General features: G+C 40.7%; 2 protein-coding genes across 2 annotated transcripts; both read left to right on the top strand.

The window, feature by feature from the left end:
* The first annotated feature begins 1,445 nt into the window (after positions 1-1,445).
* LOC130140222 (uncharacterized) lies at positions 1,446-2,068 on the top strand. Its single transcript, XM_056319065.1, has one exon. The coding sequence runs from the start codon at positions 1,446-1,448 to the stop codon at positions 1,893-1,895; it is 450 nt and encodes a 149-aa protein (XP_056175040.1). The 3' UTR covers positions 1,896-2,068.
* An 801-nt stretch (positions 2,069-2,869) lies between these two features.
* LOC115665593 (uncharacterized) lies at positions 2,870-11,008 on the top strand. Its single transcript, XM_056319064.1, has 2 exons — positions 2,870-3,265; positions 10,601-11,008. The coding sequence occupies exons 1-2, from the start codon at positions 2,870-2,872 to the stop codon at positions 11,006-11,008; spliced, it is 804 nt and encodes a 267-aa protein (XP_056175039.1).
* Positions 11,009-16,510: the final 5,502 nt, after the last annotated feature.

The raw sequence follows: 16,510 nt of genomic DNA, 5'->3' as shown, positions 1-16,510 counted from the left end.
ACTTTAGCTAAACCGTTACTTCGTATGGATTTTCGTCAAATCTCACGGCTCCACAATGCCCTTATCTACCATTTTCATAAAATTTCACAACTTAACAACTCTTAAATCGGACACCACAGTTCAAATTTCACAAAAATTCTAATTGGCACCATAACTTAGAAAATTACTTCGATTGAATGAACAAAGCATTTGAATCCTTATTGGGCATTGTGAAAGAGTGTTAATATGGCTTGACGAGGTCATGATGACATGTACGCTCAAAAGCCCTATTTTCCTTTCCCTTTCATTTTTTCCCCTTTATTTCTTCCTTTCCTTTCTATTTGCGCGTGCTCTCCCTCTTCAATAGCTGAATGGCTACTTTTCTTCCTTCCTCGTAACCAAGGGTCTCCTATGGATCATGAGTGTTCGGTTTCTAGTAATCTCACCACTGAAGAGGAGTTGAAACTTCCACAGGAGCCTCCACGGCCTGTTCGTTTAATATATAATGACGGCGGGCTCCATGAATATATTCCTTATTTTAATATACCGGTACATATACGCCTTATGTTTTCAATTTTCTCTACATCTTTGTCTTTCCTGAAGAGAGAATACTCTTTTACGACTTAGAGATCTCGAGGTAAGAACGTACTTAAATCCCGCTTTTCCTCCTTTTGTCATCTTTTCTTTTCTTTTCTTTTGCGCTCCTCTCTCAATGGAGCAAAGCCAAAACGAAAAGGTCAATAATACGCAATACGTGGTCGAGAATATCCGACAATCAATGTCATCTATGGAGTGATGATTTGCAAATGGTGACTTGAATGGATCAACTCATTTGACTAAGATGCCCGCACTGACTATTCAAACTAAGTCTGCTCATCAGGTCATTGTCAATGAGGTCGCTCACATTCAATCAAATCCTTTCATTAATTTCGTTCAATTTGACAAACGGTAAATACTAATGAATTTTAGAACTTGTTTCACCAACTTAATAAATTTTATGATTTGATTGCACTTTTTAAACATTTTAACACATAATTACACTTTCTTAATAAGTTTTAGGACTTCCAATGCCCACATATAAAAAATATGACTTAGACTTAAAAAAATGCAAATTGGTCCAATCAAGTCTTTTGTGAATTGCACTTTTTGAAAGTTTTATGACTCAATTACACTTTCATGATAAATTTTAGGATTTAATTACATTTTTTGAAAATTTTAAGACTCAATTGCACTTTCATGATGAGTATTTAGGACTTTCAATGCAATTATCCCAACACTAAAGTAAACTAGTCAAAGTAAATTTCATCCAAGAGTCACGATGAAAGCAATGCCGGCGTTTCCATCTATATAAGAAGAGGGGGCATTGCATCGGTGAATCATAGCTTCACAACACCGGTGTTACGGGAAGAAAAGAGAGAATTCAAGTCATCATCGAGTCCTCGGCTCCTCCCTCAGGCAAACGGGGCATGATCTGGAAAAAAATCGTTACGACCCGGAAAAAAATCGACAAAGCCCAGAACAAAGTCAAGGGCGCGGCCTTCTTTTTCGTCGCCCCTCTCCTCGCCATCGAGAGGCCCATGTTGGGAAACACGGCGTTCGATCAGGTCACCGAGGAGGAGACGGTGGTGGCGTTCGTGTACAAGATGGACAAGCCGTGGCTGCAGGCGAACGAGTTGAGGGTGGACATCCGGTGGGGCAATGCCTTGTGGGTGATCGGCGAGGGAGACAAGACCATCAAGGTGAAGCTGCAGAAGAACCATAAGATGAGGTTGAGCCAGGCCACGGCTTCTATGAGCGCCGACGGGGTGCTCACCGTCGTGATTCCCAAGAGGTTCCGGCCTCGGAAGTGGTACGAGTATAAGGACTTGGCATTTAATAAGTTCAAAACAGTCCGCGTTGAGATTTCTTGGTCTTAAAGAAGTGTCATAACACTGCAAGTGCTCGAACTGTCGATGTGATGAACCCTTGTTCTTAGCCCCCCAGCTTGTTGATCAACATGGTTAATAATTTGATCTTTTGTTTCTTTTACCACATTGCTTGAGTGTAGATCCATCTGAGCAGTGTGTTCAACTTGTTTAGCACTTTTAGTGCTGAAACTAGCATTCAAGGCCTCAAATCTTTGTTCTATATCCTGGCAATTTGGCATGACATTCTATTCTCCAACTATGGTCGTCAAAAGACGGGTTACGCGGATATTTGCAAGGCGATGATTGTTGGGAACTCAACGGTTTCAATTAGTGATTAAAGTCCAATCGAGAATGATGGATAACCAATTAAATTAGTAAATAAGAGTTCGAATATAAAGTGGGTAGATTCTAATATGCCCTGAAATCTCTCGGATTTTGCAACAATCGAATTACTAAATAATGCGCAAACTACAAATTGAAAACCACAAAGAAATTGTATGAAACTTATAGAATACGAGTGGAATGCTTTTATAAACAAAAATGAATATTAGATTCAAGAAACCTAATCTAACTAGATAATCTATTCCAATCGATCTATTATGAATGATTTTCCCGTCATCATAATCAAAATTCGATGTGTTGTTGTAACTTTTGGGATGCCTTCTTTTATTTTTTGGTCGTAGCGATGTCTTCTTCATTGCCTATGATTGTTCTCTTTTTTTACTCTTTCTGAAATGGGCCACTTTGTTATGCATTCCACCCTCGATCGATGGATCCTTTTGGACTCGATCTTTAACTTTTGTGCGTACTTCGAGTTGATCGATCGACACCACATGTCATATACATCACTTAACTTTGCCCATCGGAAATTCATGATGGATGAACTTATCAGGCATTTTATCGATGGGTCTTGTGGGTCAACTGCATTATCGTCGTGAACTTCATGATTGGTAAGCTTGTCAAGCATTCCAAGCAATCCGACGATGAGGAAGCTTATCAGGATAAGGAAGTTTATCAAGACGGCCTTCAACTTTGTCGCCCCTCTCAGATTCGAGGCGGCCCGGCGCATGTGGGGTACGACCACTTATGACCAAGTCTCCGAGGAGGAGACGGAGTCGACCTACGTGTACAAGATGGACCAGCCGCGGCTGACCCAGGAGGAGGTGGCAGTGGAGATCCGGTGGGGCCGGGCCTTGTGGGTGCTCGGCCAGGGGGACGAGGCGGTTAAAGTGAAGTTACGAAGGAGTGACAGGGTGAAGGTGAGCGCCGTGACGGCCTCTATGAGCCACGATGGCGTGCTCACCGACGTGGTTACCAAGTGGGACCAGCCTCGGAAGTGGTACAAGTACAAGGACTTGGGACTTATTAGGTTCAAGACGGTCCGCGTTCCGATTTCCAATTAAATTCATTCCAACAAAATCAGTTTCACCCGATCATTAAATCAACGATGCTGTAATAAAAATCACCACTTGATAATTGGCCTGGCCTCCATTTTCGCTAGCGATTTTATCTTGCTTTTTTAGTTTCATTCACTGTTTCAAGTTTTTGAAAAAAATTTCACTTCATATTAGATATATCGCATTTTCAGGAACAGCTGATCAAACAAATCCAACTCCATCCGAGGAGGGTTCAGAGACATGTCCGACGAACAAGGACGAGCAAGATCACTTTCTTTTTCCACAAATCTTTGGTCGACGTTGTCTCTTTCTGAACCCTCTGTCAAGAAAACAACCAATCTTCACGTCAAGAAACCATGCAAAGTTCCTTGAAATTTCATGGACGACGACCCAAACTGTAAGTAAGGACCCCACCATGCATCAAAGAAGCAGAGAAATCTCCACCCACTTCCTGCCGCTAGCCATTTTCTATGCACGCCACCGTGGAGTTTCTTCGCCATTTCCACGAAGAACAAGTCTCGGCTCGTCATCTTTCTTCATCTCCTTTGACCAAAACAAAACTTTCTTCATCTTCTCTACTATATATTGTCGCGACCCTCCTGACGTGGGGGTCAAGAAAAGACGGGTTTAGAGATAATGGTCAAAGGCAGGACCGTGACGTCCGAAATTTTGTATGATCGATTGTAATATATATAAGGTATAAAGTTAAGAATTATTTATTTTGGAGTCCCGGATGGCATGTAGGTCGTTAATTTTGTGAGTTGCGGAGGGTGAGATGGACGATATTTGATATGCTCGGAGTTGCATATTTGATGATTTTTAAGTTTTAAATCTACTAAGTTGTGATTTTCTTGGCGTTTAGTAATATTCACGGAATGTTTTGGTGAGTTCACAATATTTTTCTAACTTATATGTATTTCGAACGTACACTAGTTTCCTTATTACATACTGATTACTTAACAAAATATCTACTTTGAAAACCCTATGATTAAGCCGTTGATCATTCTCTAGCTTGTACGCATCTCTCTTCATTTTCCCACCAAGTATTTTAGATCAACATTCCTATTTCCAACCTATCTTGACCTATGTCCTGAAGACTCCATTGATTTGTGATTTTTATTAATATTATTGCTATTATTGTTTAAAAATGAAGGCGTGAACTCTCCAAGTAGTTGGCTAAGTGATTAAATATTTGATTTGGATGAAGTGAATCTACTGCAAATCGCAGAGTTTCCCACTCAGATTAACCTTATGGGTTACGACTGCCACCCTATGGAAAGAACCTTATCCGATGCACGTGGTCAGAGTTGTTTGCATGCGTGTATCTATGAAATTTAATCAAATTGAAAGTTCCGAATACTTTATATTGATCTAAAGCAAAAGGAAATGTATTAGAAATTATAAAGAAAAAATAAATCAATAAAATATGAAATAAAGAATAATACAATAGCTTAATATGAAATAATAGATACATATGAAAGGTAAAAAAAAAGAAGGTTCAAATCATCATTGTTTGGGTCGAGCGCGAGGCCTTCTAATCTCCTCTCGAAACTCTGCGCATTGGGATGGGGACTATCATGTGTGCCTTGATCCATCTCTAGATCATAGTCATGCTTCTTGCCAGAGAAACCAGTTCTCCAGAATTCTGATGCACACAGACTTTGTTTTGTGGCTTTTGTTTTGTTTGGAGTTCCTCGGTGATTTATCTTGCAGGCAAGCTTTTTAGTTCTATATCGCAAGAAGTGACATTATTGGTAAGGTTCAGTACTAATTTTTAAGCACTTTCTAATCGGTCAGTGCTGTAGATACGAGTGACTAAGGAAAGTATTTTGGACTTTGCAATCGTGATGATGAAGCAAGTTGTGCATTGGATTTCTGACTCTGGTGATAGTATTTGCACGGCAAGGTCTTCGTGACGTGTACGCGCAAATCTCTTTCTTTCCCTTTCTTTCTTCCTTTCCTTTCTATTTGCGCGTGCTCTCCCCCTTTTCAATAAGCTTAATGGCCACTTTTGGCCCACAATGACTTGTCAAACTGAGCCCGGTCATCGGGTCAGAGTCAATGAGGTCGTCCACATTCAGCCGACGTCCTCATTCATTTTAAAAGAGGGGAAGGATTCCGGGCATTTCGCTAGAGAATGACAGATCGACCGGGCAATCGAGCAGCTCATCAGCCATTTCGAGAGGGGGAACACAAAAAGCGTTCCCCCGTTGCCACTTCCAAGTGAGAGCTCAGGTGTGGAGTTTTAGTTGACCTACTCACAAATAGGGGTGCGCCATAGAAGAGAGGTTGAGCCGCAAGCGATGGTCGGAGACGAGGGAAAGAAGGTGAATAGGGACCGACGAGGGGAGTTTATAATAACTTTGCACGCTGACTCTTTTTTTTTAACAATGTCAAGTTTATAAATACTGCTCTACAGAATTTATTTATTAGAAGTGATTTATCAAACTATAAGTGATTTTTACAAGCGAGCCATATTTATCAATCACTATCAGTTAGAAAAAAATCATGACTTGTAGAGTTTCATGAATAAATTTGATATTTAGAAACATCCGTGAGATGAATCTCCGAAGCTTACATCTACGTCGGAGGTTGATGAACCCTACTTAAAAGGGAAAATTTCATTTTGGTACCCAAAGTGGAGCCTTTTTCTCAATTTGGTACCCAAAGTGGACATAGTCCCAAATTGGTACCCAAAGTGCCCATTCAGTCTCAATTTGGTACCTGAGTTCGCCGGCCGGTCAAATGCTCACCGGCCGGCAAGAAATTTACTGTTCCGGCTACCGGAACAGTATTTTTTTTACTTTTTTATTTTTTTTTCCTTTTTCTTTTTCTGTTTTTTTTCTTTTCCTTTTCCTTTTTTTTTTTTTTCCTTCTTCCCTCCGCCGGCCATAGCCATGGCCGGCGGAGGTCGTCAGCGTCCGGGCGAGGGCCGCCTCGCCCGGGCCGGGCGAGGGTCGCCTCGCTTGCGTCGGCGAGGGCCACCCTCGCCCGGGTCGGCCCTCGCCCGACGCAGCGAGGGCGACCTTCGCCACCCTGGCGAGGGCCGCCTCGCCCGACGCCGACTAGGGCAACCCTCGCCCTCGCCGGATCCGGTGTCGGGCGAGGGCGGCCCCTCGCCCGGGTGGGCGAGGGTCGACCTTCACTAGATCCGGCGAGGGCGAGGGTTGCCCTCGCCGGATCTGGCGAGGGTCACCCTCGCCGGCGTCGGGCGAGGGCGGCCCTCGCCTGGGCTGGCGAGGGTCGCCCTCGCCTGCGTCGGGCGAGGGCCGACCCAAGCGAGGGCGACCCTCGCCAGCCCAGGCGAGGCGGCCCTCGCCAGATCCTGAGAGGGTCGGCCCTCGCCCGCCCAGGCGAGGGCGGCCCTCGCCCGATGCCGGCGAGGGCCAACGCCGGCGACCTCCGCAGGCCATGGCTGTGGCCGGCGGAGGGAAGAAGGAAAAAAAAAAAGAAAAGGAAAAGGAAAAGAAAAAAAAAAGAAAAAGGAAAAGGAAAAAAAAAAAGTAAAAAAAATACTGTTCCGGTAGCCGGAACAGTAAATTTCTTGCCGGCCGGTGAGCATTTGACCGGCCGGCGAACTCAGGTAACAAATTGAGACTGAATGGGCACTTTGGGTACCAATTTGAGACTATGTTCACTTTGGGTACCAAATTGAGAAAAAGGCCCCACTTTGGGTACCAAAATGAAATTTTCCCCTACTTAAAACCAATAAAAATTTGACTTGACCTTTTGCTTTTTGTGAGTATACACACGCACACTTACTTATACACGCGCGCACAAAGAAGCGGCAAAAGATCCTCTACTCGTAGGATCCTTTCATCGGTATCTCAATCAATTCTAAGTCACAAAAGTATGATATCTTCATATGGGGATATGGCCAAGAGGGAGCTCGAGTTCGAGCCCATCAACATATCTAGTTGACTGACCTTCGCTCTAAAGTTTAAGTCCACGAGTTCTGAGTAAAAAATAATATATTAACTACTCCGCACTTCACTAATTCTCCGATGTAAAACTTTTCTAAGACAACTCACATATGCATCTCAACAATCTCCCCCCTACGTGTGATTTCTATGTTAGGTCCGATCCCTTTAGTTCAGGTTTCCTTCTACATCAACATATCTCAGCTTGAATCCCCACTTTGTTGTGTGTGAGATTCGCAACAACAACAATACCCACCTTCATTCCTGACCAAACTAGGAAAGCTGTCATCAGAATTGCGTAATTGTACCATAGTGGGCACCTTCATCACTAGTCTCTTCCATCGGACCGAGTCATGAAGGTTGCCCGGAAACCACGTTGGTCATGAGATTTCTTCTTTGAGCTATTACTAAATACTGAAATAGACCGGGGGCCCACAAATCTATCATTCCGATGCCATTTGTTGAGAGCGCACAACAGGAACTTGATATCTTAACTTGAGGAGATCGCTAAGAAAGCTTAAGTATGAGCACGTCAACATATTTAATTGATCCCACCTTCACTTGAAAGCTTAACCAATAAGTTATGTGATAGCTAAATTATATTAACTACTTCGCACCACATCAACTCTCTAGTGTGAGATTTTTTTAACACAATTCACACGTTCATCTCAACAATCAATTTATCAAGTCAGAGTTAATGAGGTGGTTCACATTCAGCTGATGTCCTCATTCATTTTAAAAGAGGAAGCATTTCGGGCATTTCATCGGAAAGTCACAAATCCACGAGGCGATCAAGTATCAATTAAAAGCAACATTTCTTCTTAATTTCCTTCCGTTCCAAAACACTAATGGCCCCATTTTGGGCAATGAAAACTCAGTACTCCACCGTTTCTTTGGTCCACAGTTCAGAGTGAGATTGAGAAACAGCTGTTAGCAAGGACTGGCTTCCACAATGCTTACGGAAATCGCCAGCCGCTGATAAGAAAACGCGTAACATCAATCTCCGGTAAGCACGAAAACAGCCCGCCAACATTTCCCTTTCTTTTCAGAATCTTGTTGCACAAACAAAGACAGATCTGTGGGAGACCTTGATAAGCCAGACACAGAACATTGAGATATTTTGTCTCTGCAAAGCAAATATCAGCCACAACCTGTTCATCACATCAGCTGCTATGGGCTCTCTTTACCTACACAATTCCATGGATTTCTTTCAGCAGTCGTGGTGCTTCTCTTTTCCATCTTTGTCGTTTCTCTTGGCAGGGAGACAAGCGCGCAGTTTGTCGATATCATCGGCCTAATTGCAGTTTTTAGAGAGACTGAACCGAACAATCAAACCAAAGAAAAGTTTGGCCATATGAACCAACTTGAAGTAGTTTATCGAACAATCTCAGTGAACGCGTGATGTAGTCTAGCCCGCCATTCAATTCTGATTCAGCTGAATAATGCCTTGAAGGGAGTCAACCTTCATATGCTGAAGGTAAACACATCTATGCAAGTTTCTAGCTCTGGCTTCACTGGCAATCATTGACTCTTGAATCTACAATTAGTCCTCAAATTAATGGCTCATCATAAATTTGGGTGGGGGTGTAGACATCAACCTGGAAAGATGGCCATTTCTTGGAGTTACTATTGGTGAGAAAAGTTAGTACTTGAGCCACTGGGTGTCAGAGTCGACTTCCACTGTAACATGTCTCCTAAGTGACTTTTTCAGAGTGAAATTGGAGATGTCAAAGATAATGTTTTTATTCATATTGAACTTTCACTTCATGCATGTAAAGCTGCAATGAAGTCAACGAGCTCTCATTTTAATATTAAGGTTGTTTAAGTAATCTAAATACTTTTGTCTTCTAAAATAAAATTTATCATTAGGTGAGAAGTGCACATTCACTAAAGGTAGATGCAAGGACGAAAGAAGCACCAAAATGGGGGGTAACACTCGAATCCTTTTGAAAAAGAAGGGTAGTATTGGGAAAGATATAGTTTGAGTGAAACTTTTTAAGATCATCATTCATATTTCCAATTTATCTTGATCTATGTGCTGAATTATTCCATTTACTTGTGTTTTAAGACATTATTTAAGAACGTCAGTTTGAACTCTCCAAGCAGTTGATTTGGTAATTAAGTGTCAATCCACTTCGAATCCCAGCGTCTCGCACTCAGATGAATCTTATGGGTTGCGACTGCCTGGATCGAGCCTTATCCGATATATATAGTCAGAGTGGTTTGCGCGCATCTTTGGAATTTAATCAAATCCGATAGCTTTGAATACTTTGTATTGATCTAAAGTAAAAGAAAATATAATAACGGGCAACAGTAAAATGAAAGAATAGAAATAATTAGGCAATAAAATATGAAATATAAAATAGTACAATGGTTTAATATGAAAGAAATTGATTTATGAAAAGGTTTGGTTTCCCCAAGTCACGAACTCTAGTAGTAAAAGAAGGGACTGTTTGAATGTAATGTTGTGTCTATTTAAAGCCCATAATGATAAGTGGTGGCACATAAGCTCACAAGAAGATGAAAGAATAGTGCTCAACAAGAATATGCTACATTTTTCTATAAATCAGTGCCATAAAATTAATTTTTTTTTTGTATTCTTAACGAAGCGATTCAGATGGATTTGATTTACATGATTCGAAGATAATATAATATTCATGAATCATTTTTCAGAAGAAGAAACACTCCGTACTCGTCTATATTCATGAATCATCCCTTATAGAAAAGGTCAATCAATTTCGGTAATTCATCGAGGAATTATAAGTACGAGAGAAAGGTTCAGAACATTATACAAGCTCTCTTTAGTGTTTATTTTGTTCTTACGATCTATCTATTCATAATTTAAGGAAAAAAATACTCATTTGTCTCACTTTTTATTTTTCGAAATTATCCTTGCATCAAAAGTTAACTACCTCCTACTTTCTCTTCATCGAGTAATTTACTCAATTCACACATCCTTAATAACTCGATTTTATAGAAATTTTATTCCTTTCTCTTTATACGTAACCTAGATGCGATCACGCTACACACATAAAGCAAGCTTTCAAATTTTAGTGTCCACTCCGGATTCACCGTTATAGCCTCGCATCTATAATTATTAATAACTTTATAATTGAAACAATAACTTTTTTTTTGATATGTAGTGTCTGTTCATTCTATACAGCATTGGTTGCTCAGCCCAAAAGGAATCACGACGAACCATTGGCATTTCATCCATGGATTGCAACGAAGTGATTCCGGCATATGCCAATCATAAGAAGAGCAAGCAGTGTCGGCATTGCATCGATGCATCTCAATTCCATCTTCAAAGTGTTAGGGAGAAAAGAAAGTTCAAATCGTCAAGTGTTTTGCATCGATGAATGGCAATTCCATCTTCAAGTGTAACGGATAAAAGAAGGTTCAAATCACAAGATGTCTCTCTTCCAAACTTGGATTCCATTATGTTGAGCCTCGCGAAGGCCGGCGCGTGTGGGGCATCATGGCATTCAACCAGGTCACCGAGGAGGAGACGGTGGCGGCGTTCCTGTACAAGATGGACAGGCCGTGGCTGAATGCGGACGAGTTGAGGGTGGAGATTTGGCAGGGCAATGCCATGTGGGTGATCGGCCAGGGAGACGAGACCATCAAGGTGGAGTTGCGGAGGAACCATAAGATGAGGGTGAGCGAGGCCACCGCTTCCACGAGCGCCGACGGCGTGCTCACCGTTGTGATTCCCAAGAGGTATGGGCCTCGGAAGTGGTACGAGTTTAAGGCCTTGGCATTTAATAAGTTCAAAACGTTCCACATTGGAATTTCTTGGTCTTGACGAAGTGTCACATCACCGCAACTGCTCGAACTATCGATGTGCTCAACCCTTTGATATTGGCCTGCCAGCTTTTTGATTAACATGGTTGATAAATCTTTTGTTTCTTTTACCACATTGCTTGAGTGCAAATTCATCTGAGCAGTGTATTCGACTTATTTAGCACGTTTACTTCGGACACTAGCTTTCAAGGCCTCAAATCGTTTGTTCATATCCTGACAATTTGGCAAGACCTTCTATTCTCCAACTATGGCTGTCAAAAGATGTGTCGCGTGGATATTTGCAAGGTGGTGGTTGTTAGGAACTTGATGGTTTCAATCAGTGATTAAAGTCCAATCGAGAATGATTGATGGCCACTTAAATTAGGGAATACGACTTCGAATGAAAAGTGGGTGGATTCTAAAATGCCTTGACATCTCTAGGATTTTGCAAATTTTCAAATTACTAAATAATGCACAAACAACATGTTGAAAACCACAAGGAAAAAAGAAAGTTCAAATCACAAGTCATCTCCCTCCCAGACTTGGATTCTGTCATGTCGAGCCTCACAAAGGCCGGTGTGTGTGGGGCACCACGTCGTACGACCAGGTCTCCGAGGAAGAGACGGTGGCGGCTTTCGTGTACAAGATGGACAAGCCATGGTTGAGGGCGGACGAGGTGAGAGTGGAGATCCGACGAGGCCATACCTTGTGTGTGATCGGCCAAGGAGACGAGATTGTCAAGGTGAAGTTGCGGAGGAACAACAAGATGAGGGTGAGCGAGGCCACGGCTTCTATGAGCGCCGATGGTGTGCTCACCGTCGTGATTCCTAAGAGGCAGCGGCCTCGGAAGTGGTACGAGCTCAAGGTCTTGAAACTTATTAGGTCAAAACGGTCCACGTGGCGGTTTTTGGTTAAGTTGGCCTTAACGAAGTGTCTTCATATTGCAAGTGCTCAAACCATTCCGCTCGTTATGCTGTATGGTACCCGAACTTCTCTTTTTCTCAATTGAGTACTGCCTCAACTCTTTTTAACAATATTAATTTTACATAAACTGATCTATAGAATTTATAAATTACAAGTGATTTATTCGACTGTAAGAGGTTTTCACAAGTGAGCCGTACTCGCTAACTAATATTAGGTAGAAACATCCACTTGCAAAATTTCTAGGGTTAATACGACGAAAGACTCCAAACCGATATACTAATGACAAATTTACCAAAAATTAATTTTTTGATTACAAAAAACCCCTGAATTGGTACACCTGCGATAATTTCACTCTCTATTAGTTTCTGTTAAATTTTACTGTCAAATTTTTGAGTTGGATGATATGTCAATTACCAGTTGACGAGTGTATCAGTTTGGAGTTTTACCTTCCGTCTGTCATAGGTGTACCATTTTGTGATTTTTCGTGATATTAATCCAATTTAACGAAGGGTAGATTTGTCACAAATGTACCAGTTTAGAGTTTTTGCTGGTCAAAAAATTAGTTTAGGGTAAATTTGTCACATGTGTACCAGTTTAGGGTTTTTGATGGTCAAAAAATTAATTTAGGATAAATTTGTCATATGTGTACCAGTTTGAAGTTTTTCATGATATCAACCATTTTTTTGGTCGAAATGCTCGACTATACCTTATCTAAAAGCAACTTGGGGACGATGCCATACTGCCTAGTCTCCAAGGATGAGACGGCGATGGACTAAATGTACAAGGTAGATAAGTTGTGGCCGGAGGAGGAGGCAAGGGCAGAGGTCAGGTGAGAATGGACCTTGTGAATGACCAGCCAAGGCGAGGTTTTCGAGGAAAGTAAGACTAGGGTGAGTGAGGCCTCGGCTTCGGTGAACCGCAACGGCCTGACCACCGTTAGAGTTCTCAAGCGAACCCACCTCGGATCAGAATGTAAGAATAATGTGGCCCACATGATATTATGAATTAATGGTTTAATAACTATTTAAGTGCTAAAACATATTTTCTATGAAAATAGATGAAAATGTGTAATTCTATTGAGAAGTTAAAATTCCTCCGAAGAGGTGCGACTCTTATGAAGTGGGATATGCTTTGATGAAAGGCACCACTTGAAGGGGTATATATAAATAGAGTCTGGTCCTCTCTCCACCCACGATAACATACGAAAAGAACGTTGTATTTTTTATCCTCAATCGATAAGATACGTTAAGCGAAAAGTGAGTTAAGGGAGAGAAATCAGATTTCTTTGTTTCTTCCGTTTTCTCCACCAATTATCTTCGAGGGAAACACTATAGATAAAGGTATGTCTTCATCCCTCTTATTGTGAAAATCATGAAGATCTAAGATCCTAGTTCATAAATTTTCCGCATAAAAGAATTACGTTATAACTTACGGTTGGTATCAGAGCAAGGTTTAGGATCTCATGATTTTCCGATTATGATTTCTGGGTTTGGATTCGCCAAACGATTTTGGTCCTTTTGTTATTTGCCAAAGTTGTTGAGAAATGATTTCTTGTTCCGATTTATTTCGCCGAATCTTGGATCTGTGTGGTTGTGGCGGAGTGGTCTCCAAAACCCACTCATTAATTTGATCGGAGATTGGTTGTTCGAGGAGACTCGAATGGTAGAATGCCCGAAAAAAAAAAAGAAGGCGAATGGACGCGATCAAGAAGGCGCGTGGAGCCACGCGCGCGCTGCGATTGCAGGTGCGTGGATCTACGCGCCAAGCGCGTGACGCTAGTGAAGAGAGGTGCGTGTCACACACACGCCCGCGCTGCGGATGCAGTGCACGCGCCCACGGGGCAGACACGGGCGCGTGCCGTACACGCGCCTTCTATCTCCCTCCGCTAATTACGGTTCTGCCCTTCTCCGCATGATTTTACGGTTTTTCCCTTGACCGTTTTATTTACTGTTTTGCCATTGATCGGATTATTTACCATTTTGCCACTGGCTGCGGAATTTATGGTTCCGCCCCTATCGATTCTGATTTTACAGTTTTGCCCTTACGCATTAATTTACGATTTTACCCTCAGCATGCAATTTGGTAAATGTTTGTGAATGAAACAATTATAGTGTTTTACAATTTAAAGAATTCAATTATGAGTGCTTTGTTAGTCACCAAAGTGGCCGAACCATAATGTCTTGAATTTTTAAAATTGTATAATGTTTCTTTCAATTACTCATGATTAATTGATGCTATGGTTGGAATTGATATATTACATATCCTTATTGGTGTCATGGGTATATTGAAGTTCATTTATTATAAGGACTTAGGGATTGACCCAAAGGTTAATCAATTTCTTATAATTCATGAACATAATAGTTGGTAATTAATATGTCTTGTTAAATTTGTTTGTATATCCAAAGATATCAAATAAATTTTAATGGGGTGTATTTATAATTACCAAATAAAATTTATTAGCATCATTGTGATTTATTGTATGTTTGTATATTATAGGATCACCCAAAAGAGAACTATGATATACATGTAATGTTTAATTTGAATATGATAATGTGATATTCTCAAAGCATTAATGTATGAGTATATTCTTGTATATTTGCAGTACCTGTACCTGTTTCTCTTCATTCGCATGCTTCGTGTTCCTTTATTCAATGAAATGCATTTCCCTGATTGGAGTAACAAGTCCAATTTCACCTAGGTGTCTTGGATCTTGATTTAGCACTTCAAATTGAGAAACCGGCTGCTATTACTGATGAGAGCAGCGATAATGAAAAGTCTTTCCATAAAGCTTGGGAAAGATCGAACAGATTAAGCTTAATGTTTATGCGAATGACAGTTGTAAACTACTTAAAGACAACTCTTTCCAAAACTGACAATGCTAAGGAATTTATGAAATTTGTGGAAGAGCGTTCTCAAACTGCTGATAAGTCACTAGCTGGTACATTGATGAGTACTTTGACCACCATGAAATATGATGGTTCACGTGCCATGCATGAACATGTACTAGAGATGACAAACTTAGCGGCAAAATTAAGGACTTTGGGAATGAACGTGGATGAGTACTTTTTAGTACAGTTCATACTTAATTCCTTGCCTCATGAACAATATGGGCCATTTCAAATGAATTACAACACTATAAAGGACAAGTGGAATGTAAATGAATTGGCCAGTATGCTTGTTCAAGAGGAAACAAGGATAAAGAATCAAAAGGCTCATTCTGTTCATCTCTTAAGTGATCAAGAAGCTGAGAAGAATTCCAAGAGGAAAGGTGGAAGGAGCAAGAAGAAAGGTTTACACAACCTGAATGACTCTTCTAAGACTTCTCAAATCCATAAGAAGGAACACAATCTTATTAAGTGTCACTTTTGCAATAAAATTGGACATTTGAAGAAAGATTGTCTGAAGCGTAAAGCTTGGTTCGAAAAGAAAGGTAAGCCTTGTGTTTTAGTATGTTTTGAATCAAACTTTACTGAAGTTCCTCATAATACTTGGTGGATTGATTCTGGTGCCACCACTCATGTTTCAAATACGATGCAGGGATTTCTTTCGATCCAAACCATAAAGCCAAATGAAAATTATGTGCTCACGGGGAATAGAAACAAAGCTCCAGTTGAAGGCATTGGCACTTATCGTTTGATCTTAGATACTGGGCATTATTTGGATTTGTTTCGAACCCTTTATGTACCTACATTTTCCCGCAATTTAGTTTCTTTGCCAAAACTTGATGTAGCGGGATTCTCTTTTAAGTTTGGTTGTGGATCTTTCAGTTTGTATAAGAATAATAATCTTATTGGAACTGGAAGTTTATGTGATGGTCTCTACAAGTTTAAACTTGATAATGCTTTTGCTGAGACCTTGATGACCTTGCATCATAATGTTGGCACTAAACGCAGTTTAGTGGATGAGAATTCTGCTTACTTGTGGCATAAACGTTTGGGTCATATATCCAAAGAAAGAATGCAAAGATTAGTGAAGAATGAAATTCTTCCAAATTTGAATTTTACTGATCTTGGAGTGTGTATTGATTGTATTAAGGGTAAACAAACAAAACACACTAAGAAAGGTGCCATAAGAAGCACAGAGTTTCTTGAAATTATACACACCGATATATGTGGTCCTTTTGATGTTCCATCTTTTGGTAAAGAAAGTTATTTTATCACATTTATTGATGATTTTTCACATTATGGTTATATTTATTTATTGCATGATAAATCTCAATCAGTTAATGCACTTGAGGTGTATATTAAAGAGATTGAAAGACAATTAGATAAAAAGGTGAAAAAAGTATGGTCGGATAGAGGTGGTGAATATTATGGAAAGTATGATGAATCGGGACAATGTCCGGGTTCATTTGCTAAATTCCTTGAAAGACATGGTATTTGTGCTCAATACACAATGCCAGGTACACCACAACAAAATGGTGTAGCAGAAAGGCGTAATCGTACCTTAATGGAAATGGTTAGGAGTATGATGAGTTATTAATCTCTACCCTTATCATTGTGGATGTATGCCTTAAAGACTTCTATGTATTTATTAAATAGGGTTCCTAGTAAGGCAGTTCCAAAGACTCCCTTTGAACTGTGGACGGGAAGGAAACCCA

The sequence above is a fragment of the Syzygium oleosum genome, unplaced genomic scaffold (assembly GCF_021117445.2).
Source record: "Syzygium oleosum isolate NSW1041296 unplaced genomic scaffold, Sole_v2.1 Sole_v2.17, whole genome shotgun sequence".
NCBI lineage: Eukaryota > Viridiplantae > Streptophyta > Magnoliopsida > Myrtales > Myrtaceae > Syzygium > Syzygium oleosum.
This window is presented reverse-complemented; position numbering and strand designations above follow the sequence as displayed.

Coding starts and splice junctions, on each gene's coding strand:
- LOC130140222 (XM_056319065.1), top strand. CDS start 1,446: ATGATCTGGAAAAAAATCGTTACGACCCGGAAAAAAATCGACAAAGCC.
- LOC115665593 (XM_056319064.1), top strand. CDS start 2,870: ATGAGGAAGCTTATCAGGATAAGGAAGTTTATCAAGACGGCCTTCAAC. Junction 3,266..10,600: donor GACTTATTAGGTTCAAGACG/GTCCGCGTTCCG, acceptor GGATAAAAGAAG/GTTCAAATCACAAGATGTCT.